Source organism: Dicentrarchus labrax, unplaced genomic scaffold, assembly GCF_905237075.1.
Source record: "Dicentrarchus labrax unplaced genomic scaffold, dlabrax2021, whole genome shotgun sequence".
Taxonomy (NCBI): Eukaryota; Metazoa; Chordata; class Actinopteri; family Moronidae; genus Dicentrarchus; species Dicentrarchus labrax.
Window position 1 is genome coordinate 1,633,844 of NW_026136706.1, and position 24,000 is coordinate 1,657,843.

The following is a 24,000-nucleotide window of genomic DNA, read 5'->3' on the forward strand; positions in this document are numbered from 1 at the left end:
GCTGACAGTTCTCATAAAATTACTACTTTATTCTGGTAAATTCCAAAAATAAATAAATAATAATATTACTAATACTCCGTCGTAGTTCAAGAACCGGTTTAAGAACCAGAGCTAATCTGGTTGGTTCCTCCTGGTCTGCTCTTCACAACAGTTCCAGTTTGCAAACCACTGATGTGACCTCCGCCCCGTATCTCACCATCAGTTTAGCTGCGTACTAATCAAGGATGATATTGAAACTATTACAGGAGTGATGTGTTAGAGTGTTTCAATAGTCCTATTAGTTTATATTAATGTATTTCATGTTTAAGAATATTAGTACACAATCCACAGTTTGAGAATATTAGTAATATTGTGCATGAATAATCTCAATCTGCAGAGTAATGAATCAGATAAATGTAGTAGAGAAGTATAAAGGATAATGTAGTAATAGGAAGTGTTTTAGAACATCTGACCTCCGCCCACTATCACTAGCTTTACGTTAATGAACGTCACCGCCTACAGCAAACTAATTATAACAGGAACTTAAACATTTAAATGACGATGCAGTGTTAGTGTTTGATAGTCTACTATACTGACTATATGAATGTAAAACACCTAAAAACAACCTTTATTGTGTTGACTCTGGCGCCCCCTGTGGACAAAAGCTGCAGCGTCAGACCTGCTGGCAGACATTAATAACATCAATAATATTAATAATAATCAATAACTATATAGAAATAGTTACAGTCTGCAGTCGAGGAAACAAACAACACACTCGTCCGTTACTCTTCCCTCAGTTTTATTTCAAACCAACAGACAAATTAAAAGAAACTCTTCACAACAAAACTTTTCTCTCCGTCGTCTCCGTCGACAAACTCCCAGCTTCGTTTTTAATAAAAATAACAACGTTAACGCGACCGACGGAGGTCATCGTCCTCTGGAAGAGATAAAGTGCATCAAGTCCGACTGAGAGAGGAGCTCCACTTCCTCCTGGAGCTCCGTTATCAAAATAAAAGCATCAGACCCACAGCAGCAGGAAACACTCAGTTTAAATAAAAATGTTTTTCAGCCTCGTTTAAGCAGAGTAGAAGAAGAATCACTCGTCTGTTTCTAAGCTAATTAGCAAAATGCTACGAAGAAGAGTTCTGTTCATAAAACAAGACTTTTATTGTGAAAGGCTCAACTGACTTAACTTCCTGTATCCGCGGGAACTTTAATAACTTTATAAATGTGCTTTTATTGATTATTAATATATCTATCATACTTTCTACATGTATTGATTATCTGTATTTATTGTTTATTGGTTTTATATCTTTGACTATTGATTGTGTGTTAATGTAACAATAACAACAACAACAACAACAATAATAATAATAATAATAATAATAATAATAATAATAATAATGATGATGATTGATGATATTATTGATTGATTGATTGATTATTGGCGTGTCCTGCTGCTGTCGGTGTGAAACAGTCCAGACAGGAGGTGATGATGTCACTGCGAGAATGATCACATGACCCTCGTCAACGAATCAGAGACCGCCTTTCTTCTTCTTCTGTCGACTTTTAGTGAATTTGAAGTTTGGCCTCCAGTCGTCCATCAATCGGTTTATTGATCTGTCCGTCCCGGCAGCACTCTGTGTGTGTGTGTGTGTGTGTGTGTGCCGGGCGCCGTCGCAGGCCGATGACATCATCTCTAGAGGCCCAGCGACTTGCGGACGATCTTCTGAGCGAGTTTGTAAAACTGCTCGCGATCTTCACGCCACATTTTAGAGGCGTCGACGTTAGCGCCGCTTTCATCATTAGGCTCTAAAGGAAACACACACAGAGGGAGGAAGACTGTGATGAAGACTGTGATGAAGGCTGTGATGAAGAGTGTGATGAAGACTGTGATGAAGGCTGTGATGAAGAGTGTGATGAAGAGTGTGATAGACTGATGAAGGCTGTGATGAAGAGTGTGATGAAGAGTCTGATGAAGAGTGTGATGAAGGCTGTGATGAAGAGTGTGATGAAGGCTGTGATGAAGAGTGTGATGAAGAGTGTGATAGACTGATGAAGGCTGTGATGAAGAGTGTGATGAAGACTGATGAAGACTGATGAAGGCTGTGATGAAGAGTGTGATGAAGAGTGTGATGAAGAGTGTGATGAAGAGTGTGATGAAGAGTGTGATAGGCTGTGATGAAGGCTGTGATGAAGAGTGTGATGAAGGCTGTGATGAAGAGTGTGATGAAGGCTGTGATGAAGAGTGTGATGAAGAGTGTGATGAAGAGTGTGATAGGCTGTGATGAAGAGTGTGATGAAGAGTGTGATAGACTGTGATGAAGGCTGTGATGAAGACTGTGATGAAGAGTGTGATGAAGAGTGTGATAGGCTGTGATGAAGAGTGTGATAGAGTGTGATGAAGAGTGTGATGAAGAGTGTGATGAAGAGTGTGATGAAGAGTGTGATAGGCTGTGATGAAGAGTGTGATGAAGGCTGTGATGAAGAGTGTGATGAAGACTGTGATGAAGACTGTGATGAAGAGTGTGATGAAGGCTGTGATGAAGGCTGTGATGAAGAGTGTGATGAAGAGTGTGATGAAGACTGTGATGAAGAGTGTGATGAAGAGTGTGATGAAGAGTGTGATGAAGAGTGTGATAGAGTGTGATGAAGAGTGTGATGAAGAGTGTGATGAAGACTGTGATGAAGGCTGTGATGAAGACTGTGATGAAGACTGTGATGAAGGCTGTGATGAAGAGTGTGATGAAGACTGTGATGAAGAGTGTGATAGAGTGTGATGAAGAGTGTGATGAAGAGTGTGATAGAGTGTGATAAAGAGTGTGATAAAGAGTGTGATAAAGAGTGTGATAGAGTGTGATAAAGAGTGTGATAGAGTGTGATGAAGAGTGTGATGAAGAGTGTGATGAAGAGTGTGATAGAGTGTGATGAAGAGTGTGATGAAGAGTGTGATAAAGAGTGTGATGAAGGCTGTGATAGAGCCTGATGAAGACTGTGATGAAGAGTGTGATAGGCTGTGATGAAGGCTGTGATGAAGAGTGTGATGAAGAGTGTGATGAAGAGTGTGATAGAGTGTGATGAAGAGTGTGATGAAGACTGATGAAGGCTGTGATGAAGGCTGTGATGAAGAGTGTGATGAAGAGTGTGATGAAGAGTGTGATGAAGAGTGTGATGAAGAGTGTGATAGGCTGTGATGAAGGCTGTGATGAAGAGTGTGATGAAGGCTGTGATGAAGAGTGTGATGAAGAGTGTGATAGGCTGTGATGAAGAGTGTGATGAAGGCTGTGATGAAGAGTGTGATGAAGAGTGTGATGAAGAGTGTGATGAAGAGTGTGATGAAGAGTGTGATAGGCTGTGATGAAGAGTGTGATGAAGAGTGTGATAGGCTGTGATGAAGGCTGTGATGAAGGCTGTGATGAAGAGTGTGATGAAGAGTGTGATGAAGAGTGTGATGAAGAGTGTGATAGAGTGTGATGAAGAGTGTGATAGAGTGTGATGAAGAGTGTGATGAAGAGTGTGATGAAGAGTGTGATGAAGAGTGTGATAGGCTGTGATGAAGAGTGTGATGAAGGCTGTGATGAAGAGTGTGATGAAGAGTGTGATGAAGAGTGTGATAGGCTGTGATGAAGAGTGTGATGAAGAGTGTGATAGGCTGTGATGAAGGCTGTGATGAAGGCTGTGATGAAGAGTGTGATGAAGACTGTGATGAAGACTGTGATGAAGAGTGTGATGAAGAGTGTGATAGAGTGTGATGAAGAGTGTGATAGAGTGTGATGAAGAGTGTGATGAAGACTGTGATGAAGGCTGTGATGAAGACTGTGATGAAGGCTGTGATGAAGGCTGTGATGAAGAGTGTGATGAAGACTGTGATGAAGAGTGTGATAGAGTGTGATGAAGAGTGTGATGAAGAGTGTGATAGAGTGTGATAAAGAGTGTGATAAAGAGTGTGATAGAGTGTGATGAAGAGTGTGATGAAGAGTGTGATGAAGAGTGTGATGAAGAGTGTGATGAAGAGTGTGATAGAGTGTGATGAAGAGTGTGATAGAGTGTGATGAAGAGTGTGATGAAGAGTGTGATAAAGAGTGTGATGAAGAGTGTGATAGAGTGTGATGAAGACTGTGATGAAGGCTGTGATGAAGGCTGTGATGAAGGCTGTGATGAAGAGTGTGATGAAGACTGATGAAGGCTGTGATGAAGGCTGTGATGAAGACTGTGATGAAGATGGTACCTGCTAACATGCTGACCACTGACAGGAGGATCTTCTCCACACTCTGGACGGGACTCCATCGCTCTGCACTGCTCTCATATCCCATCGGATCATCACCAGGAGCATGGAGGATGGAGATACACACTCTACCATCTGGGTAGACTGCAGGAGGAGGAGGAGGAGGGGGAGGAGGGGGGGAGAGACAGGAGGAGGGGGAGAGACAGGAGGAGGAGAGACAGGAGGAGGAGGAGAGACAGGAGGAGGAGAGACAGGAGGAGGAGGAGAGACAGGAGGAGGAGGAGGAGAGACAGACAGGAGGAGGAGGAGGAGAGACAGGAGGAGGAGGAGGAGAGACAGGAGGAGGAGGAGGAGAGACAGACAGGAGGAGGAGGAGGAGAGACAGACAGGAGGAGGAGGAGGAGGAGGAGGAGGAGGAGGAGGAGGAGGAGGAGAGACATTATCAGTGAATCAGTCATTATCAGGTGATATAAGTTCTTCCTGTTGACTCATCAGCGGGAATCGAACCATCAACCTGCTCACTGACAGATTCTGAATATTTATCTGATCAATAACTGATACTCTGATTTTATTGATTGTGTGTTTCAGACTGTTTCTTCTTCGTGTGTTTTATCTGGACCTGCTACTGTGTGTGTGTGTGTGTGTGTGTGTGTGTGTGTGTGTGTGTGTGTCTGTGTGTGAGAGATGATGATGATGATGATGATGATGATGATGATGGGTCCCCGTCCTGTAATCAGTACTGAGCGTGCTCAGACCATGCTGTGACATCATCTCTCAGGCACGGTGCTAATGACAGCATGCTAACGACATGCTAGCAGCGTGCTAACAGCAGGTTGTGACTCGTCCGATGACAAACAGCAGATCAGAGAGCGAGGAAGGTCAGGGGTCAATATGGTGACAGCCTGATGGTGGCGCTGCAACAACAACAACAACAACAACAACAACAACAACAACAACAACAACAACACCACCTGTGGATGTGTGACTCACTGTTGGGGTGAAACATGTCGCAGGTGAACCTCATCTTCGGAGGACTCAGAGGGTAATCGGACGGGAAGCTGAGGACGGCCGGAAACACGCCGCCTTCAAAACACGTGTCCTGAGGACCCCTGAAACACACACACACACACACACACACACACACACACACACACACACACACACACACACACACACACACACACACACACACACACACACACACACACACACACACACACTGTTAGATCCACCAGCCCTTTACAGGTGAAGTTGAAGCAGCCTTTTTAGGTTCTAGTGGTCACTGAGGTGGTTCTAGAGATCCTTTAGATGGTTTAAGTGGTCATAGAACAGGTTCTAACAGTCTATTGGGGGGTTCTACGGTTCCTGCAGTTCCTGCAGGAGGTTCTACGGTTCCTGCGGTTCCTGCAGGAGGTTGTACGGTTCCTGCAGGAGGTGGTACGGGTCCTGCAGGAGGTTGTACGGTTCCTGCAGGAGGTTGTACGGTTCCTGCAGGAGGTGGTACGGGTCCTGCAGGAGGTTCTACGGTTCCTGCAGGAGGTTGTACGGTTCCTGCAGGAGGTTCTACGGTTCCTGCGGTTCCTGCAGGAGGTTGTACGGTTCCTGCAGGAGGTTGTACGGTTCCTGCGGTTCCTGCAGGAGGTTATACGGTTCCTGCAGGAGGTTATACGGTTCCTGCGGTTCCTGCAGGAGGTTGTACGGTTCCTGCAGGAGGTTATACGGTTCCTGCAGGAGGTTGTACGGTTCCTGCAGGAGGTTGTACGGTTCCTGCAGGAGGTGGTACGGGTCCTGCAGGAGGTGGTACGGGTCCTGCAGGAGGTGGTACGGGTCCTGCAGGAAGTTCTACAGTTCCTGCAGGAGGTGGTACGGGTCCTGCAGGAGGTGGTACGGGTCCTGCAGGAGGTGGTACGGGTCCTGCGGTTCCTGCAGGAGGTTGTACGGTTCCTGCAGGAGGTTGTACGGTTCCTGCAGGAGGTTGTACGGGTCCTGCAGGAGGTGGTACGGGTCCTGCAGGAGGTGGTACGGGTCCTGCAGGAGGTTCTACGGTTCCTGCAGGAGGTGGTACGGGTCCTGCAGGAGGTGGTACGGGTCCTGCAGGAGGTGGTACGGGTCCTGCAGGAGGTGGTACGGGTCCCTGCGGTTCCTGCAGGAGGTTCTACGGTTCCTGCAGGAGGTTGTACGGGTCCTGCAGGAGGTTGTACGGGTCCTGCAGGAGGTGGTACGGGTCCTGCAGGAGGTTCTACGGTTCCTGCAGGAGGTGGTACGGGTCCTGCAGGAGGTGGTACGGGTCCTGCAGGAGGTGGTACGGGTCCTGCAGGAGGTTCTATGGTTCCTGCAGGAGGTGGTACGGGTCCTGCAGGAGGTGGTACGGGTCCTGCAGGAGGTTCTGTTGGGTGTTGAACAGATTTCAGGAGTTCCTCAGTGATCAGTGATGTGTCAGCAGCGGACTATCTGAGCTCAGGTGGGAGTTTGAATACGAGGAGTTATCAGTGTTCCTGATGTTCTATCTGCAGGTTATCTCTGACTCCTCTACGGTTACAGCTCACTGACCACACACACGCTCTCATTGGCTATCAGCCGGCCAATCAGCAGACACTTCACGCACATCTGAGGCAGGCGAGACGGCGTTTTATCAGTTTAACAAAGCTCTGATATAAAACCAGAAGACAGAGGCTGCTGTCTGAGACCCGCTCTGATAAAGTCTGACTAACAGATCTGGATCTGGATCTGGATCTGGATCCTGATGTGTGTTTGATCTGAAGCCTCTCACACAGCTGGAGGCTCCTGGTTGTTTATCACTCATTTGAAGCGGCGGTCTATAAAATACTGCTCACTGTGATATAAACAGGGAGAGGTTCTCACACTGGACTGATTAATCAATAATCAATAATCAGAACAGTTGCCAGTAAATGTTTGTTGATGTCTGAAGGTGGTCGCTGAATCAGCAGAAACTCCACAGCGACAATAACATCAAAGACTCACACTGCCCCAGGTAATTATGGGATACAGTGAGGTCACAGTGAGCAGGAATGTGGACTGAAGCTGCTGGCACGCCAACAACAACAACAACGACAACAACAACGCCAACAACAACGACAACAACAACAACAACGGCAACAACAACAACAACGACAACAACAACAACAACTACGGCGACAACAACAACAACAACAACGCCAACAACGCCAACAACGACGATAACGACGACAACAACAACGACAACAACGGCAACAACGGCGCCAACAACAACAACAACAACGACAACGCCAACAACAACAACAACGACAACAACGACGATAACGACGACAACAACGACAACAACGACAACGACGACAACAACAACGACAACAACAACAACAACAACACACTCAGTGTGACATATACAAACAATATGATCAATATGATCAATATGATCAATGATATTTACACAATAAAGCCACAGACTGAACTTCCTGTTTGACTCCAGGTTATTGATCCAGTTCAGACTGCAGGAGTCCAACAGTGATCAGTTCTGGATCAATACAGTTCTTTATGGATCCTCCACACTGATTGATTATTGATTATTGATTAATGATTACTCACATGATCAGAGCCTCCCACTCAAAGAAGTTCTCCTCGTTAGCCGGACCTGCACACAACAACCACAGCGTGTCTCTAGTTAGATACAGTTGATCATATCTAATGAAGCTGATCAGTGTTTATATTGATTATATTGATCCTCTGATTGTATCTTTGTATGTATATGATGATGTCACACTGCTTTAAGGATTCATCCATATTGTTTATATTCTGTTTCTAGAAGCTCTTTCATCAGGAGCATCGATCAAACCTTTAGTTTAACAATCGCCATTAAATCCACAGGAAGTGATCAGAAAGCTGTTTTATAATCACAGTGAAATCAATAATCAATATGTTTGATTTCAGACCAAGAGAAAAACAATAACAATCAATAACAGCTCAGACATCATCAGACTCACCTGCGACGATCCCCTCAGGTGGGTTCAGAGTGAGCTCTGAAACACACACACACACACACACACACACACACACACACACACACACACACACACACACACACACACGCACGCACACACACACACACACACACACACACACACACACACACACACACACACACATTAACAACAACAACAACAACAACGTAAGCTCTTGTTCAGGAGGTGGCGGCTGCAGAATCAATATCATTAATAATAATGTTTATTAGTAACAGTGAGTGTCACGAGTGTTAGATGACCTCTGACCTTTCCTCCACGGCTATCTGTGCTAGCATGCTAACAGCGAGCTAATGCTAAAGAGCTAACAGTTCAAACAGGAGTTAACACTAATGCTAGCAGCTAAGGCTAGCCCCGCTATACTCCCGCTGCACCAAACTCCATTAAAGAAACATCAGATTTATTATTATAACACACAATATATCGTTATTTAGCATTATAGCTTCCTAGCCCGGTACTGACTCTTTAGTTCGGGTTGCAAACATTAGCTTCACTTTACTTCCTTTATATTAAATTAACGTTAAAATATCTCTGAAGTGACATCACGGCCGGCTCCGCAGAGCGCTGACGATCCACTCAAACTAACTCTATAATATTATATAATGTCTTATTTTACCGCCATTAAAGCTTCTCAGGGAACATAAAGCATCCGGAGTTTAAGTTACAGTTCACTCTTTTATCACACTTTAATATTTATGTTTCAAATCCCGAGCGACGCAGCCGAGGGGCAATAATAATAATAACAGCCGTTTCTTGAATGGAGTTTGGTGCAGGAGCTCACGGGACTGTTAGCTTAGCCTGTTTGCTAACCGTCCCAGTCCTCCCATTGGCTGGCGGAGGCGTTACGACACCGCTTCCGTTCACTCACGTTTATACTCCGCCATGAGTCTCTTCAGCGCGGTTCCCGCCATCGGTTTACCGGAGAACACACGGTAACAACAACAACAACAACAACAACAACAACCAGCTCCGAGTTTCTACTTTCTAACTTCACAACCGAGTTGTCGCCACAGCTGATCTAGCGCGCATGCTCAGACCGGAGTTTCCTGTAGTGTAGTGTGAGCGTCAGCCGGCAGCGCCCCCTGGTGGCAGAGTGCAACTACAGCTCCAACACTAACACTGCACCACTGTATGTTTATATATTTATATATTTATATATCAGTGATTATAACTGATATATTCTTCCTTTATTGATCCCTCAGTAGCACAGGGAAAGAGTAAAGAAAGAATAAAATATAATAACAATAAAATATTCACATTATATACAATAAAACTGAACATGCCAGATCTACCAGCAGCACTTTAATCACAGTTGTTTTTACAATATAAACTTATATATATATATATTTATTATGTAACTGTAGCAGCTGAGTGCGATCACATTACCAAACACCTATAGTAAAAACTAGTAAAATACTTTGACTGAATGATCAATGATAATAATAATATTACTATAAATATAAGTTATTTTAGTGCCAGCACAGATCTGTAATAGTTGTAATAGTAAATTTGAAATGTTCAAACTGAATATTGTTCATTAGAAATTTCACAGACTGAAAATGAATCTTACGGCTTGGATAAACTTCCTCTATTAAGAGCATCTTCACTGCTTTAGGTAATAATTAATACAGAATATCAACATGCAACAGACATCCAGAGATATAAGATATTTTAGAGTCGCCAACTCATCCAAATACGTCCAGGAACCAGCTCACATTGTGTTTGGGAGTAAAAAAATTCAAATATTCTGGACATCAATATGTAAAGAAATAAAATGATCTGACCTCTGCCCCGTAAACTGCAGACTGCACTCTGTCAGATATATCGACAGTGAGTGTCTTCATCCTGATTACATCATTTATTACATTCACTCTGGATTTCTGATTGTTTGCTGTGTAACAAGTTAAATAGACGAGTCATTAAGAAGTTTTAATTAGCACATTAATAACTTGTCCTGTGTAGCTAGCTAGCACTAGCACAGTAATATATGAACTATTATCACTATCAGCTTCAATGAGCTCAGATAATAATCCACAGATGGAGTCAGGAAGATTCCCTTTGTTTTAATTCCACATTGTCCTGAAACTGACTGCAGCCGAAGCTCAGAGACAGCGAGGGAGAGATCTATCTATCTCTAAGATAGAGCGAGACTGAACATAGAAACAAAATAAACATTTAAAAGTTCATTTGAACTCCTTTGAAGCGCAGTGTAACGGCCTCATCTTCTCTTGAGGTTTGTGTAGGAAGCGATAACGAAGACGAGGGTTGAGGAAGATTCTCTGATATCTGATGTTTTCACTTTAGAGAAGTTGCAGGAAGAATTCATGTTTTTATAAGAAAATGGGGGGAAACCCTGAATCCTGTAAAATCCTGAAGTATAAAGATCAATGTGTCTGTTATTGATCTTTACTGAATAATCTAAATGAATATAATAATAATTTAACTCCTGTTGCTTTTAACTTGTATTATTTTAATTTTGTAAGTTTTAAATTCAGAATTCAGTTTCAACAGAAACATAATTTGACACAAACTGTTTTATTTATTTCTTTATTGTTTCCTAAATTTAAAAGAAAAATAATATCAATAAAGTGAATTAATTAATTAAAGTTCTTCCTGTAAAACCAGATAACTTAATTTAATTAAACAAAGTGTTGAAACTGATAAAATTCATTAAGTAACACAAAACATTTTAGGTTCAAAAGATTATTGATTAAGCTGCTTTTACTCGTAATTTCACCTGATCAAAAATGTTTCTTTAACTTATAAAATTTAAATCAGTTTTAACAATGTTTTGAGTTAAATTAACTTATCTGGTTTTACAGTGTTTCTATCAAACATCACTGCCCTTCAAAATAAAGTCCAACATCATTTTATTGTTGTTTAAATGACGATGATATATTAATAATCACATTAATATGGTAACAACTCAAATATAAACAAATATAAACAAATCAGCTGCTGAGTTTATTTATTTTATTACGTTTTCTTCACTTTTTTCAGGGTTTTTTGTACAGAATCAAAGATTTTACAGATATTTACATTTTATATTGAATATATTAACATTATTTTATATTATTACTGCTTAAAGTCTTATAATGTAAAAGCAGATATGTGAATATTCATGTATTTAATGTACATTTATTGTATGAAAACTATTGAACAGTTTTCATTAAACTTGAATGAGATTAATGGATTTTGTTTCATTGTTAAAGGTTATAATTCTTATTAATACTGACATTTATATTAAAGATATTCGGTTTTAATGTGAAACATCAGCTTTAAAATCAAATCACAAGTTTGAATATTTTAAAATAGTTACAACATTTTATAGAACTGATTATAATGTTTATATTAATGAACACTGATTAATCTCTGATCGATCAATTATGACAGAAAACAATAAAAATCTGTATCAAAATAAAACATCAGTGTGATAAATAATAACAATAATAATAATAATAATAATATAATTACATTCATTAAGTCACATTATTGATTATAAACATGAATATTTCTGTTTCTGGCACCACTGAGCTTCCGTAAACATAAACAACAGAGTATTGATCTGTGATTAACGACTTATTGATTATGAGAAACAAATTAAAAACCACATTAATCAATAATCGATCGTTCAGTAACTATCAGACTGTAACCGGATGTGTTAAAGAATAAAGAGATTGATCCGATGGATGAATATCGGCTGTAATCGGACCTGATCAGCGGATCGATATCGGTGATCAGGCGGCTCTCTGGCAGCCTAGCAGCCGCTTCACGTGTCTGAAGATCTCGTTCATCTTCAGTCCGTAGACCACCGGGTTCAGCACGGTCGGAACCACCACCATCAGGACGGAGGTGAGGATGGACGCGGCGGGTTCGCCTCGCGCCTGCAGGCGACGCTGCAGCAGTTCGAACGACGTGCTGAGCGAATAGTTGACGAAGACGAGCAGGTGAGGAAGACAGGTGTGCAGCGCTTTGCTGCAAAAGGACCGCGAGCTCCGCAGGCAGACGGACAGCACGCGACCGTACGAGAACAGCACGAAAGCGGCGGGAAAGAAGACGGTGAGCGCGGCGCTGATCAGGCCGTACACTTCGCTCAGCAGCGTCGCGCCGCCGCCGCAGCTCAGGCTGACGAAGCTGTACACGTCACAGTAGATCCGGCTGAGCCGCGAGCGGCAGAGCGGCAAGCGGCTGGCCAGCAGCACCGCACCGCCCACCAGCGCGGCGGGAAGCAGCCAGCAGAGCAGCAGCAGCGCCGCTACAGCGGAAGGCGTCACCAGCGCGGCGTAGCGAAGCGGGCGGCAGATGGACAGGTAGCGGTCGAAGGCCATCGCCGACAGCAGCATGAAGCTGGACCCCCCCAGAGACATCAGCACAAAGGCCTGACTCAGACACCCGGACTGGGACACCTGCACGGCCTCGCTTCCCGACATCAAGTCGGACAGCAGTTTGGGGTAAACCGACGTGCCCGCGGCAACAGAGTTCAGCAGAACCGCAGCGACGAAGGCGAACATTGGTCGGCGAAGTGTCCGCTGCGAACAGATGAGATAAACAACCAGAAAGTCGGCGGACAGCACGAACACGTACAGAGACAGAAAGAGCGTGAACCACATCGACCTGTGCTCCGACAGCTGCGCGAGCCCCTCCAGCGTCAGTGACGTCACAGAGGTCACGTTAAAGCCCGCTGACGTCATAATGAACAACAAGCAGGTACAGATATAAACAAATAAACATATAAACATATAAATATACAGTTATACAGGCAGAGGTCAGTCAGACTCTGAACACGTGAAGACGAAGACGAAGAGCGGCTGTTTCCTCTCTGCTGCTTTTATGAGTCGGACCTTCATCCTCTGTGGAGCTCATTAACAACAACAACAACAACAACAACAACAACAACAACAGAGGACAAAAGACTTCACTAATCACATTAATTACAGCCTCATAAACAGTTTAATGGGAGCTTTAATTAACAGAAAATAAAGTCATAAAATATTCTGTAAAAACATTTAATGAATCCAATAACATGAAATAATCATTTAATTGAAACAGTTTGGTTTTATTATTTAAGCTGCAAATTAAAGATATTTATTCAGTAATCAGGTGTTGAATCCTTTAAATGATCTAATGGAGTGAAACATAAAATATTTAATATTAAATATTAAATATTAAATCTGACTCATCTGAACTAATAACAGAATAATCAGGTTGGTGTTTATGGTTTAAAAGTATAAAAACAGTAAATAGCAACACTGTCAGGAATCTTGGAGTTATCTTTGATCAGGATTTGTCATTTAACTCCCACATAAAGCAGACCTCTAGGACTGCCTTCTTTCATTTACGTAATATTACAAAAATTAGACACATCCTATCACAGACAGATGCAGAAAAACTAATCCATGCATTTGTTACTTCAAGGCTGGATTACTGCAACTCTTTATTATCAGGTTGCCCCAATAAGTCCATTAAAACTCTCCAACTAATTCAGAACGCTGCAGCAGAGACCTTCATCAACTAACTTCAATCATTTCTTCATCGAAGCCATCAACCTGTCTATTAGACCCGATCCCAACTAGGCTGCTTAAAGAAGTTGTTCCCTTAATTGGCACTTCTTTACTGGATATGATTAATCTTTCTTTATTATCAGGATATGTACCACAGTCCTTTAAAGTAGCTGTAATTAAACCCCTTCTTAAAAAGTCCACTCTTGACCCAGGGGTTTTAGCCAACTATAGACTGATTTCTAACCTCCCCTTCCTCTCTAAGATTCTGGAGAAAGTAGTCGCCAAAGAGTTGTGTGACTTTCTACATAACAATAGTTTATTTGAGAATTTTCAGTCAGGATTTAGAGTTCATCACAGCACAGAGACAGCTCTGGTTAAAGTTAATAATGACCTTCTGATTGCTTCTGACAATGGACTTGTCTCTGTACTTGTATTATTAGATCTTAGTGCTGCATTTGACACCATTGACCATAATATTCTTTTACAGAGACTTGGGCATCAAATTGGCATTAAAGGAACCGCACTAAGCTGGTTTAAGTCATATTTATCAGATCGCTCGCAGTTTGTACATGTTAACGATGAATCTTCAATAAATACTAAAGTTAGTCATGGAGTTCCACAAGGTTCTGTACTTGGACCAATACTATTTACTTTATATATGCTCCCTTTAGGCAACATTATTAGGAATCACTCCATTAACTTTCACTGTTATGCAGATGATACGCAGTTATATCTATCAATCAAGCCCGATGAAATTAATCAATTATCTAAATTACAAACATGTCTTAAGGACATAAAATCCTGGATGACCTGCAATTTTCTGATGTTAAACTCAGAAAAAAACGAAATTCTTGTTCTTGGCCCCAAAAACCTTAGAGACTCACTGTCTAAAGATATAGTTACTCTAGATGGCATTACCTTGGCCTCTAGCACCACTGTCAGGAATCTTGGAGTTATCTTTGATCAGGATTTGTCATTTAACTCCCACATAAAGCAGTCCTCTAGGACCGCCTTCTTTCATTTACGTAATATTAGAAAAATTAGACACATACTATCACAGACAGATGCAGAAAAACTAATCCATGCATTTGTTACTTCAAGGCTGGATTACTGCAACTCTTTATTATCAGGTTGCCCCAATAAGTCCATTAAAACGCTCCAATTAATTCAGAACGCTGCAGCACGAGTACTGACAGGAACTAGAAAAAGAGATCACATCTCTCCTGGACTAGCTTCTCTGCATTGGCTCCCTGTAAAATGTAGAATAGAATTTAAAATCCTCCTCCTCACCTATAAAGCTCTTCATGGTCAGGCCCCTTCATATCTTAAAGAGCTCATATTATTGTTATTATTATTATTACTATTGTCACTGCTCATTGTCCCCCATCATTGTCGTCGCCATCATCTTGTTCATGTTCATCATCATCAGTCACTACTATAATTGTAGTTGTTCCTACTGTTGTTGCTGTGCACCTGTCTGTCTGTCTGTCTGTCTGTCTCTGTCTCTCTCTCTCTGCCTCTCTCTCTTTCTCTCTCTCTCTCTCTCACCCCAACTGGTGGAGACAGACGACCACCCACCTAGAGCCGGAGGATCTGTCCTAGGTTTCTGCCTTTTAACAGGCAGTGTTTCCTTGCCCTTGTCTCCAAGGTCTTGCTCATGGTGGTACTGTTGGGTCTCTGTAATTAATGTTATAAGGAGTTCGGTCTAGACCTGCTCTATTTGAAAAGTGTCCTGAGATAACTCAAATAAAATTTAATTGTATTGTTTTGTAATATTAAAACCATTCAAAGGAAAATCTGTGAAACCGGAACTATGAAATGATTTTACAGGAGAAATAACTTCAATTATTTATTGATTTATTGATTAATGGACTGATGGTTTCAGTTGTACAAACTGTTGTTTAAAAAAGCTGTCGGATAAATGTAGTAAAGTAAAACGTTCATTATTACTATTATAAGTAGAAATACTTCAAATGTACTTCAGTGTAAATAAAGTTCTGTATGCAGATATAAGTGTGTGTGTGTGTGTGTGTGTGTGTGTGAGAGAGAGAGAGAGAGTGTGAGAAAGGTCAGAGGTCATCAGGCTGAACAAACAACAGATGATGTAACTGTAAATGATGTTTGTCCTGAGAGGACGGACCTTGTGGACTAAAGAGCTGCTGGTCTTAATGAGAGCTGATTAATGAGCCGCTCTCAGGTGACCTCATTAACTCACCTGAGCCACTGACCTCCGCCCAAACAGCTCGCGGTGTTTTTAACATTATTATTGTCGGTTTAACACAACAAAACAAACTTTCTACAGTCTGAAACCTGTTGGTCTCTGATACCCTTCAGTTCATCCTCATCCCAGCTTTATGGTCTGTTTTACTCTCAATGGGACCATCAGTTACTAAATGAACATCATGCTGTATGGAAGAAGACTGAAACTAGAGACTGAGACCAGAAACTCATCAGGAAACTGTTTACTGAGCTCATTAATCAACTTCTCCATAAGACTCAATACCATCAGAGTGGAGCTGCCCTCTGCTGGCTGTTAGAGACACTGCAGGTTAAACACACTGATTATAAAGACAGTGATCGATTGCACTGATCCACAAATATAAAGATGGACGACATGACGACTCTCTCTATCTCCCCCTGGTGGCTGAATGCAGTATAACTCATAAAGCCTCCATGTTAGCAGATGGGACAAACTAGCTTCTTATTTAGCATTTAGCTAACAGTAGCTAACTTAAGATGTGATTATATTTATGTCTCTCTTATCTTTTAACCATCTTTAAAATGTGGTTGTCTTTCCAACATACATTAGCTTAGCATGTCATGTCTTTTCACAAATTAACTTTAATATTGGCAGCCACGGACCTCCATAAAGAAACTTAAAGACAATATTTATATTTAAAAACTATTATTATTATTATTATTATATATCACACACACAGTCTCTGTTTGGTTTTGTGATCAATTTATTTGGTATCTGTGAGTAACTACAGTCGTAGTGTTCTCATACATGTCATCTGCAGTTCATCAAACTGATATATATTTATAAAAATTAGAGAAATATAATCTACATACATCTAATACAAAAACAAATCAGGAGTGAGTCCACTGCTTGCTTTAGTATTGGGGGGAGGGGGTAACTGTGACAAATTAAGTGCTGACGAAGATCTCCAAGAAGACGGATGCTCAAATGATAATATTATATTTATGAATCTGTGCATTAAATAAGTCTAAAAATAAAACATTCTTAAACAAACACACAAACAGGCCCAGTAAGTTTTAAACATGGTTCACACACACAAACACACTCCGGTGAAGTTTCTTTGGTTTCTGGTTGAACCCTCGAAGCCTTTAAATAAATGTTTTAAAGCACAAACAAACAGCTGGAATGTGGCAAAAAAAAAAGTTCAAAGAAACGACTTCGACATCAGCGTGAACGCGTTAAAAACGCGACGGAGACGACTTCAGATCGCGTCCGGTTTCTACCAGACGTACTGGCGGTCGGAGGTCAGGTTCGGCACCTAAAGCTGCTGCTGGAGGGATTTTATGGAAGATTTATCGATCGGTGATGGATAACAACACATCATCATCATAGAAACATTCAAATTCTCAACATATTTTGAAAGAAAAACTGGAGATTTTCTCTTAAATCTCTAAGTTGTAAAATGAGAAAATCCGAATTAAATCAAAGTTGTATCTTAAAACGACAGAATCGACATCTTATTTACAAGATACAGATTTCTTAATTCTGAGGTAAAATTTAGTAAATATAAGATATTTTCCTGAAATAACAATTTATCAGTTTATCTCATAATATCTGATAATTATTAATATTATGAAACTCATCTCGTAATGACGATATAAATCTTCTGTATGTCGCTACTGTGAGATAAGATCTTATAATTATTATGAAACTTATATTTTATTTTAACAAATAATTTTCTTAAAAGATTTCATAATTTGTATCTTGTAACTCTGATAATTCCAAGTTTTTAGATGCTGAGTCACAATTACACGATTTTATCTCATAGTTCTGATATTTAATCTTCATTCTGAGATAAAGATCTCGTCATTAAGAAATAAGTGATTTCATATTGTAATTATGGGATGTTGAGTCATAATTACCAATAAATAAATCAACATTATGAGAAAATGTCTCTAATTGCTTTCTGTGCCTCCAAACAAAACCTCCGAGATCAACTGTGGACTGTGTTTAGTTTTTGGGGGAATTTGAACAGAATTTAAATTATTTATTAATTAATAATCGTCAGCATTAAGGTGTTGAAGGCAGCTCACCGTGTGATAAAGGTCGTAAACTCTGAGCGTCACCGTGTCTCTGTAAGGCTAACAACGTAAGGCAGAGGTGATGTTAGCTGGAAGACGGTTTCAGGATAAAACCGCTGTCGAAGTCAAAAACACAAACGAGTCAGAAAGAAAAAAAAGTGCTCGAACAGAAGAACCAACATTTCTCAAACAGGGAGCAGCTAGATTACCAACTACAAATGGGAATATTCTTATTTCATTAATCATCATCCTGAGCTTTATACTGACAGAGCTGGGTCACATTAGCATTAAGGCATTTGGTGGCATGAGTTGACGGTTGGACTCCATTACCCAGAAGCACTGTGTGTCACTTTGTGTTAGCAGAAGAATAAAAACTAAATCTGAGACTGAGGTCGATGTTAAAATGGAAATACTGCTAATAAATAATATTAAATAAGCTGTGCTAATGTCACTGAGCGGGGTGGATTATACCAACATTAGCTACCAAGCTAACGATTTTAATTAATGCTCACATTAGCTAACAAACAGAAGCTAATCGGGAGTGTTTGAATTCTCCTAACCCCTAACCCTAACCCCTAACCCTAACCCCTAACCCCCTAACCCCCTAACCCTAACTCCCTAACCCCTAACCCCCTAACCCCTAACCCCTAACTCCCTAACCCCTAACCCCTAACCCCTAACTCCCTAACCCCTAACCCCTAACCCTAACCCCTAACCCCCTAACCCCTAACCCTAACTCCCCAGATCCCCGCTGCTAATTAGCTAATGTTTATCAGCTATTGAGCTAACATTAGTTAGAGTGACGTTAGCTCACAAACATTAGCTTCCTATCTGATTCTAGTGAAGTTAATAAACCCTGAACTCGTCTCAGGACGCTCAGACAGTTAATCAGTCAAATCTGGATCATCTTCAGGTGATTAATCTCATCTTCTTCCTGTTTGCATCCGCCACACCGTTAGCCGCAGCGCTAACATGCTAAACCACTTCTGGAGCTTTTATAAAGCCACTTTATTGTTAGGTGACCAAACTCTGAATATAAAGCTCTGTTTATCTCTGCCTTCATCATTCTTCCATCGTACCATCGTCTTCCTCACCTGGACTCCCACAGGGAGCAGGTCTGGTACACATACAGTACATTATCATGGTTCAGGTAGACAGAGAGCTAAAGTCCCGCGCCCTGCAACAACAACTACATCTCCCATGAGTCTCTGATGAAGGGGCCCTGGGAGCTGAATGTTATCATACCTTCCTTTAGTAACTCTTCATCAGTGTGCTTCCTTGCAAAGGTTTTCTGTCGGGATCTTTCGTATAGAGCTGAAACAAGATTTTTTTGAGCCATATCCTACAATTTTACCACCATTTTATCAGATATAACAATTGTTATTTTGTTAGCATTCAACAACTACATCTCCCACAATCCTCTGACACTGTACTGCTGTCTAAAGAATCATGGGAGGTGTAGTTTTTAACACATTAAAGCATCCTGTCAATAAACAAACGTTTCTGTTTACATCATGTGTTTCCTCGAGCTCTAGTGATCAGAACTTTTAAATTATATTATAATATGATGAAGATCCAGATATCTTGTTCCGTCTGTAAGAGGAAACCAACCAATGAACAGAGGCTAAGCTGAGGGGGGCGGGGCTTATGTTCTCCACGGGGTTCAGGTGGGCGGGGTTTAGCACACACTGTGACGAATAAAGAAAATCTTTTTTTGGTGTTTAGCGGGGGGGGGTTGGATCGGTCCTGCTCCGGTCTGACAGGATGAAGAGGATCAGCACCTCCTCCTCCTGTGGGAGTCCAGACCAACACTGCTTTATTCCTCCTCTTCCTCCTCTTCCTCCTCCTCCTCTTCCTCTCCAGCCATCACCTCCACCAGCAGCTCGGCGGTGCAGGTGGCCTCCCCCAGACTGTTGACCGCCTTCACCGTGTACTTCGCATCGTCGTCACCGGACACCTGCAGGTATCAATACCTCGTTAGTATGATTAATAATATTATTGATCAGTATACACTGTATCTTTATGGATGATATTGATCAGTATACACTGTATCTTTATGGATGATATTGATCAGTACACACTGTATCTTTATGGATGATATTGATCAGTATACACTGTATCTTTATGGATGATATTGATCAGTATACACTGTATCTTTATGGATGATATTGATCCTGTATTGACAGTCAGACTGTGGACATATGACGGCCTTTAGCTCGTGTTTCTAGAGTTACGTGTTGTTACGAACACGTTAGGAATTGTTAAAATGTGATATTTCTTAAAGGGAGTTTGGTGCAGGGAGCTTTTAGTTGGATTCAAACTGCTGATATGGATCATTGTTAACGTTTAGTCTCCACTACAGAAACACTAGCTAACTGCTGAAGGCTGATCAGGTTGATTGATGCTTTAATAATGGGAGTATTGATTACTGATCAGGATCATTATGTCTGATGGACAATATTTGTTCCTAAAGTAGCTGCTAACTGTCGCTTAGCACAGAGGTTCCCAACAACATTAGCTTGTAGCCAGGGCTCTTCTTCTTGTCTCCCACAGGGACACATTCACTGAGTGATACAACAGTTGACCTCTGACCTCTGAAATGACCAGACTGCAGTTTCCGTCTTCATCGTAGTCGATCTGAAAGTGTCGGGTCTCTTTGATGGGCTGGTCATCTTTGTACCAGACCACCTCTGGATCCGGGTACCCTGGAGACACACGGAGTAATTACATTAACATACACGAGCAGTCCTTTTTACCACTTCCTGTTTGTTTAGCGATGAATAACGTCGCCATGGCGATGGCAGCTTTCGTAATATTCACCTTCGATCTTGCAGTCGAAGCGAGCGGCGCTGCCCTCCACCACCTCAACGTCTTTAATGACCGAACTGAACGTCGGCTTACACTCCGTCTTCTGCTCGTACTCCAAACACTCCAGGAACTGGTTGTCCTCTGAACACACAGCAACAACAACAACAACAACAACAACAACATCAACAACAACAACAACAACAACAACAACAACAACATCAACAACATCAACAACAACAACATCAACAACATCCACAATAACAACAACAACATCAACAACAACAACAACAACAACAACATAAACAACAACAACATAAACAACAACAACAACATCAACAACAACAACAACAACAACAACATCAACAACAACTTAACAGACTCATATTTGTAGGAACGGGACAATACACTGTATTTTTATGTATAATGATAAAAACATTCAGATAAGTTTATTGTGGTGAGTTTTCATTATTGGAATAATCCTAAATATCCTCTCGAGGGACTGTAAGTATAGACCTTCCTTCTTTTATTGATTTCCTCATTTAATTTGTGTTCACCAGGGGGCGCCACATCTTTACAGTTGCCACCATGAAGAGTTTAACCACCAGACACTGAAGTTAAAGCAGGAATGTGTAGAAATACTCCTGTCACAAATATAAAATCTACAGTTTATCACAAGTATTTATTGTTTACGTTAAATTAAGTTAATTGAAGTTCACTCAAAACAACTGAGTTGCTTCAACAGTTGATTTTTGTGTTGTGGTTTAATGTGAACATTTATTAATATAATTGATTAGAGGATGATGAGCGCACACAGCTCCATTATAATTAATCATTATGACAGACCAGCTGCTCATTAACAGAACGAACACACGCCGTCCGCCGTACCTTCGGTTGGCGAGCCCTTCTTGGCGCTCACGCCGGCCATCATGGCCATGGACGACAGTCTGCCGATGGCTCGAACAGCGTGACCCGTTTTCTGCCGCAGAAGAAGAAACAGTCACATCGTTACTTCCTGTACTGTGATTGGTTGTTATTGATCCAGATTCACTGGGAACTATTTTCTCTGTGAGAGTCTGACTGTTGTTGTTGTTGTTGTTGTTTACCTGCCATTTTCTCCTCAGGATGTACTTCTTCATCCTCTCTTTGGAGAGCTTCTTGGCTTTCATGGTGTTAGTGTCCTGTTTCAACCAGGCGTGTTCGTAACACTTAGCACAGGTGAGCCGAGCCCTGACACACACACACACACACACACACACACACACACACACACACACAGTATAAACAACAGGTCACCTGCTGTCAGCGTCAGACAGATCAATCAGATATTTTCTCACTTCATGTCTTTCTTCAGCAGGTTGGTGATGAAATCTTTGGCGTTGTCGGAGATTTCATCGAACGCCTCGTCCTCAAAGTCCCAAGTGGCCGAGGTCACGTTGGACAGGGTCTCGTTGTCGTTGTCGCCCATGAAAGGAGACAAACCGCTCAGCCTGAGGACGACAAACACAGACCCAGCTGAACCAGACTGAGAACACGACTGTAAGACACGACGCTAATATGGGGCTGAGCTGAAGAAAAAAAACTTCAATTAAGATAATGACAGGTTGTGTTTTTCATTCAGTATTTCATGTTTCCTGTTTTATTTTGTAGTAACCTCTCCTCTTCCTGTCCCCACAGGTTATAACTGATAATCTATAATAGGCAATATATATATAATTTACAATAGAACTTTTGTAAAATTAAGAATAAAAACAACCTGAAGCTAAAAGGAAATAAAACAAAAACTAATAACAGACTCCTGTATAGACTCACAGTATATAACAGACTCCTATATAGACTGTATAGACTCACAGTATATAACAGACTCCTATATAGACTATATAGACTCACAGTATATAACAGACTCCCATATAGACTGTATAGACTCACAGTATATAACAGATTCCTGTATAGACTCACAGTATATAACAGACTCCTATATAGACTGTATAGACTCACAGTATATAACAGACTCCTATATAGACTGTATAGACTCACAGTATATAACAGACTCCCATATAGACTGTATAGACTCACAGTATATAACAGACTCCTGTATAGACTCACAGTATATAACAGACTCCTATATAGACTGTATAGACTCACAGTATATAACAGACTCCTGCATAGACTGTATAGACTCACAGTATATAACAGACTCCTGTATAGACTCACAGTATATAACAGACTCCCGTATAGACTCACAGTATATAACAGACTCCCGTATAGACTCACAGTATATAACAGACTCCTGTATAGACTCACAGTATATAACAGACTTCTGTATAGACTCACAGTATATAACAGATGACTCTTGTATAGACTCGCAGTATATAACTGACTCCTGTATAGACTCACAGTATATAACAGATGACTCCTGTATAGACTCACAGTATGTAACTGACTCCTGTATAGACTCACAGTATATAACTGACTCCTGTATAGACTCACAGTATGTAACTGACTCCTGTATAGACTCACAGTATATAAAAGATGACTCCTGTATAGACTCACAGTATACAACAGATGACTCCTGTATAGACTCACAGTATACAACTGACTCCTGTATAGACTCACAGTATGTAACTGACTCCTGTATAGACTCACAGTATACAACTGACTCCTGTATAGACTCACAGTATGTAACTGACTCCTGTATAGACTCACAGTATGTAACTGACTCCTGTATAGACTCACAGTATATAACTGACTCCTGTATAGACTCACAGTATACAACAGATGACTCCTGTATAGACTCACAGTATATAACTGACTCCTGTATAGACTCACAGTATGTAACTGACTCCTGTATAGACTCACAGTATATAACTGACTCCTGTATAGACTCACAGTATACAACAGATGACTCCTGTATAGACTCACAGTATATAACTGACTCCTGTATAGACTCACAGTATGTAACTGACTCCTGTATAGACTCACAGTATATAACTGACTCCTGTATAGACTCACAGTATATAACTGACTCCTGTATAGACTCACAGTATGTAACTGACTCCTGTATAGACTCACAGTATATAACAGATGACTCCTGTATAGACTCACAGTATATAACTGACTCCTGTATAGACTCACAGTATATAACTGACTCCTGTATAGACTCACAGTATACAACAGATGACTCCTGTATAGACTC

At 41.2% G+C, this 24,000-nt stretch overlaps 3 protein-coding genes and 1 long non-coding RNA gene across 9 annotated transcripts in view; 1 reads left to right on the plus strand and 3 right to left on the minus strand.

Annotated features, from left to right (window-relative positions):
- Window positions 1–761: 761 nt before the first annotated feature.
- Window positions 762–9,260, minus strand: ube2g2 (ubiquitin-conjugating enzyme E2G 2 (UBC7 homolog, yeast)). Its single transcript, XM_051403012.1, has 6 exons — window positions 9,086–9,260; window positions 8,182–8,217; window positions 7,787–7,832; window positions 5,195–5,313; window positions 4,208–4,348; window positions 762–1,791 (listed from the first exon to the last, which is right to left on the minus strand). The coding sequence occupies exons 1-6, from the start codon at window positions 9,126–9,128 to the stop codon at window positions 1,679–1,681; spliced, it is 498 nt and encodes a 165-aa protein (XP_051258972.1). The 5' UTR covers window positions 9,129–9,260; the 3' UTR covers window positions 762–1,678.
- On the plus strand, window positions 5,420–6,659 carry LOC127365170 (uncharacterized). 4 transcript variants are annotated; one of them, XR_007885126.1, is made up of 7 exons: window positions 5,420–5,557; window positions 5,723–5,866; window positions 5,918–6,001; window positions 6,137–6,178; window positions 6,263–6,325; window positions 6,420–6,503; window positions 6,546–6,659. It is a non-coding gene; the product is annotated as an uncharacterized LOC127365170 (long non-coding RNA). The 4 variants fall into 4 exon arrangements; XR_007885129.1 differs by lacking the exon at window positions 6,263–6,325 and having other exon boundaries at window positions 6,441–6,503; XR_007885128.1 differs by lacking the exons at window positions 6,263–6,325; window positions 6,546–6,659 and having other exon boundaries at window positions 5,918–5,980; window positions 6,357–6,523.
- Window positions 9,261–11,175: 1,915 nt separating the features above from the next.
- Window positions 11,176–14,914, minus strand: LOC127365148 (olfactory receptor 10C1-like). The gene has a single exon (XM_051402984.1). It carries the CDS (start codon window positions 12,954–12,956, stop codon window positions 11,955–11,957), a length of 1,002 nt encoding a protein of 333 aa, XP_051258944.1. The 5' UTR covers window positions 12,957–14,914; the 3' UTR covers window positions 11,176–11,954.
- Window positions 14,915–18,729: 3,815 nt separating this feature from the next.
- The window catches only part of LOC127365104 (myosin light chain kinase, smooth muscle), a 55,975-nt gene continuing 50,704 nt past the window's right edge, over window positions 18,730–24,000 (minus strand). For all 3 annotated transcript variants that reach the window (XM_051402832.1, XM_051402831.1, XM_051402833.1), the window contains 6 exons: window positions 22,142–22,294; window positions 21,911–22,034; window positions 21,693–21,783; window positions 20,820–20,948; window positions 20,592–20,704; window positions 18,730–19,956 (listed from right to left, as the gene is read on the minus strand). In XM_051402832.1, coding sequence (XP_051258792.1) covers window positions 19,816–19,956; window positions 20,592–20,704; window positions 20,820–20,948; window positions 21,693–21,783; window positions 21,911–22,034; window positions 22,142–22,294 — 751 coding nt within the window. In that variant the 3' untranslated portion in view covers window positions 18,730–19,815. The remainder of the gene's footprint in view (window positions 19,957–20,591; window positions 20,705–20,819; window positions 20,949–21,692; window positions 21,784–21,910; window positions 22,035–22,141; window positions 22,295–24,000) is intronic.

What these genes read in the sequence shown, in the direction of transcription:
- ube2g2 (XM_051403012.1), bottom strand. Translation starts at nt 9,128, where the DNA reads ATGGCGGGAACCGCGCTGAAGAGACTCATGGCGGAGTATAAAC. An exon ending in ACCTGAGGGGATCGTCGCAG is followed by an intron (nt 7,833 to 8,181) that starts GTGAGTCTGATG and finishes TGTTGTGTGCAG; the next exon opens with GTCCGGCTAACGAGGAGAAC. An exon ending in AGTGGTCAGCATGTTAGCAG is followed by an intron (nt 1,792 to 4,207) that starts GTACCATCTTCA and finishes TGTTTCCTTTAG; the next exon opens with AGCCTAATGATGAAAGCGGC.
- LOC127365148 (XM_051402984.1), bottom strand. Translation starts at nt 12,956, where the DNA reads ATGTTTATATGTTTATTTGTTTATATCTGTACCTGCTTGTTGTTCATT.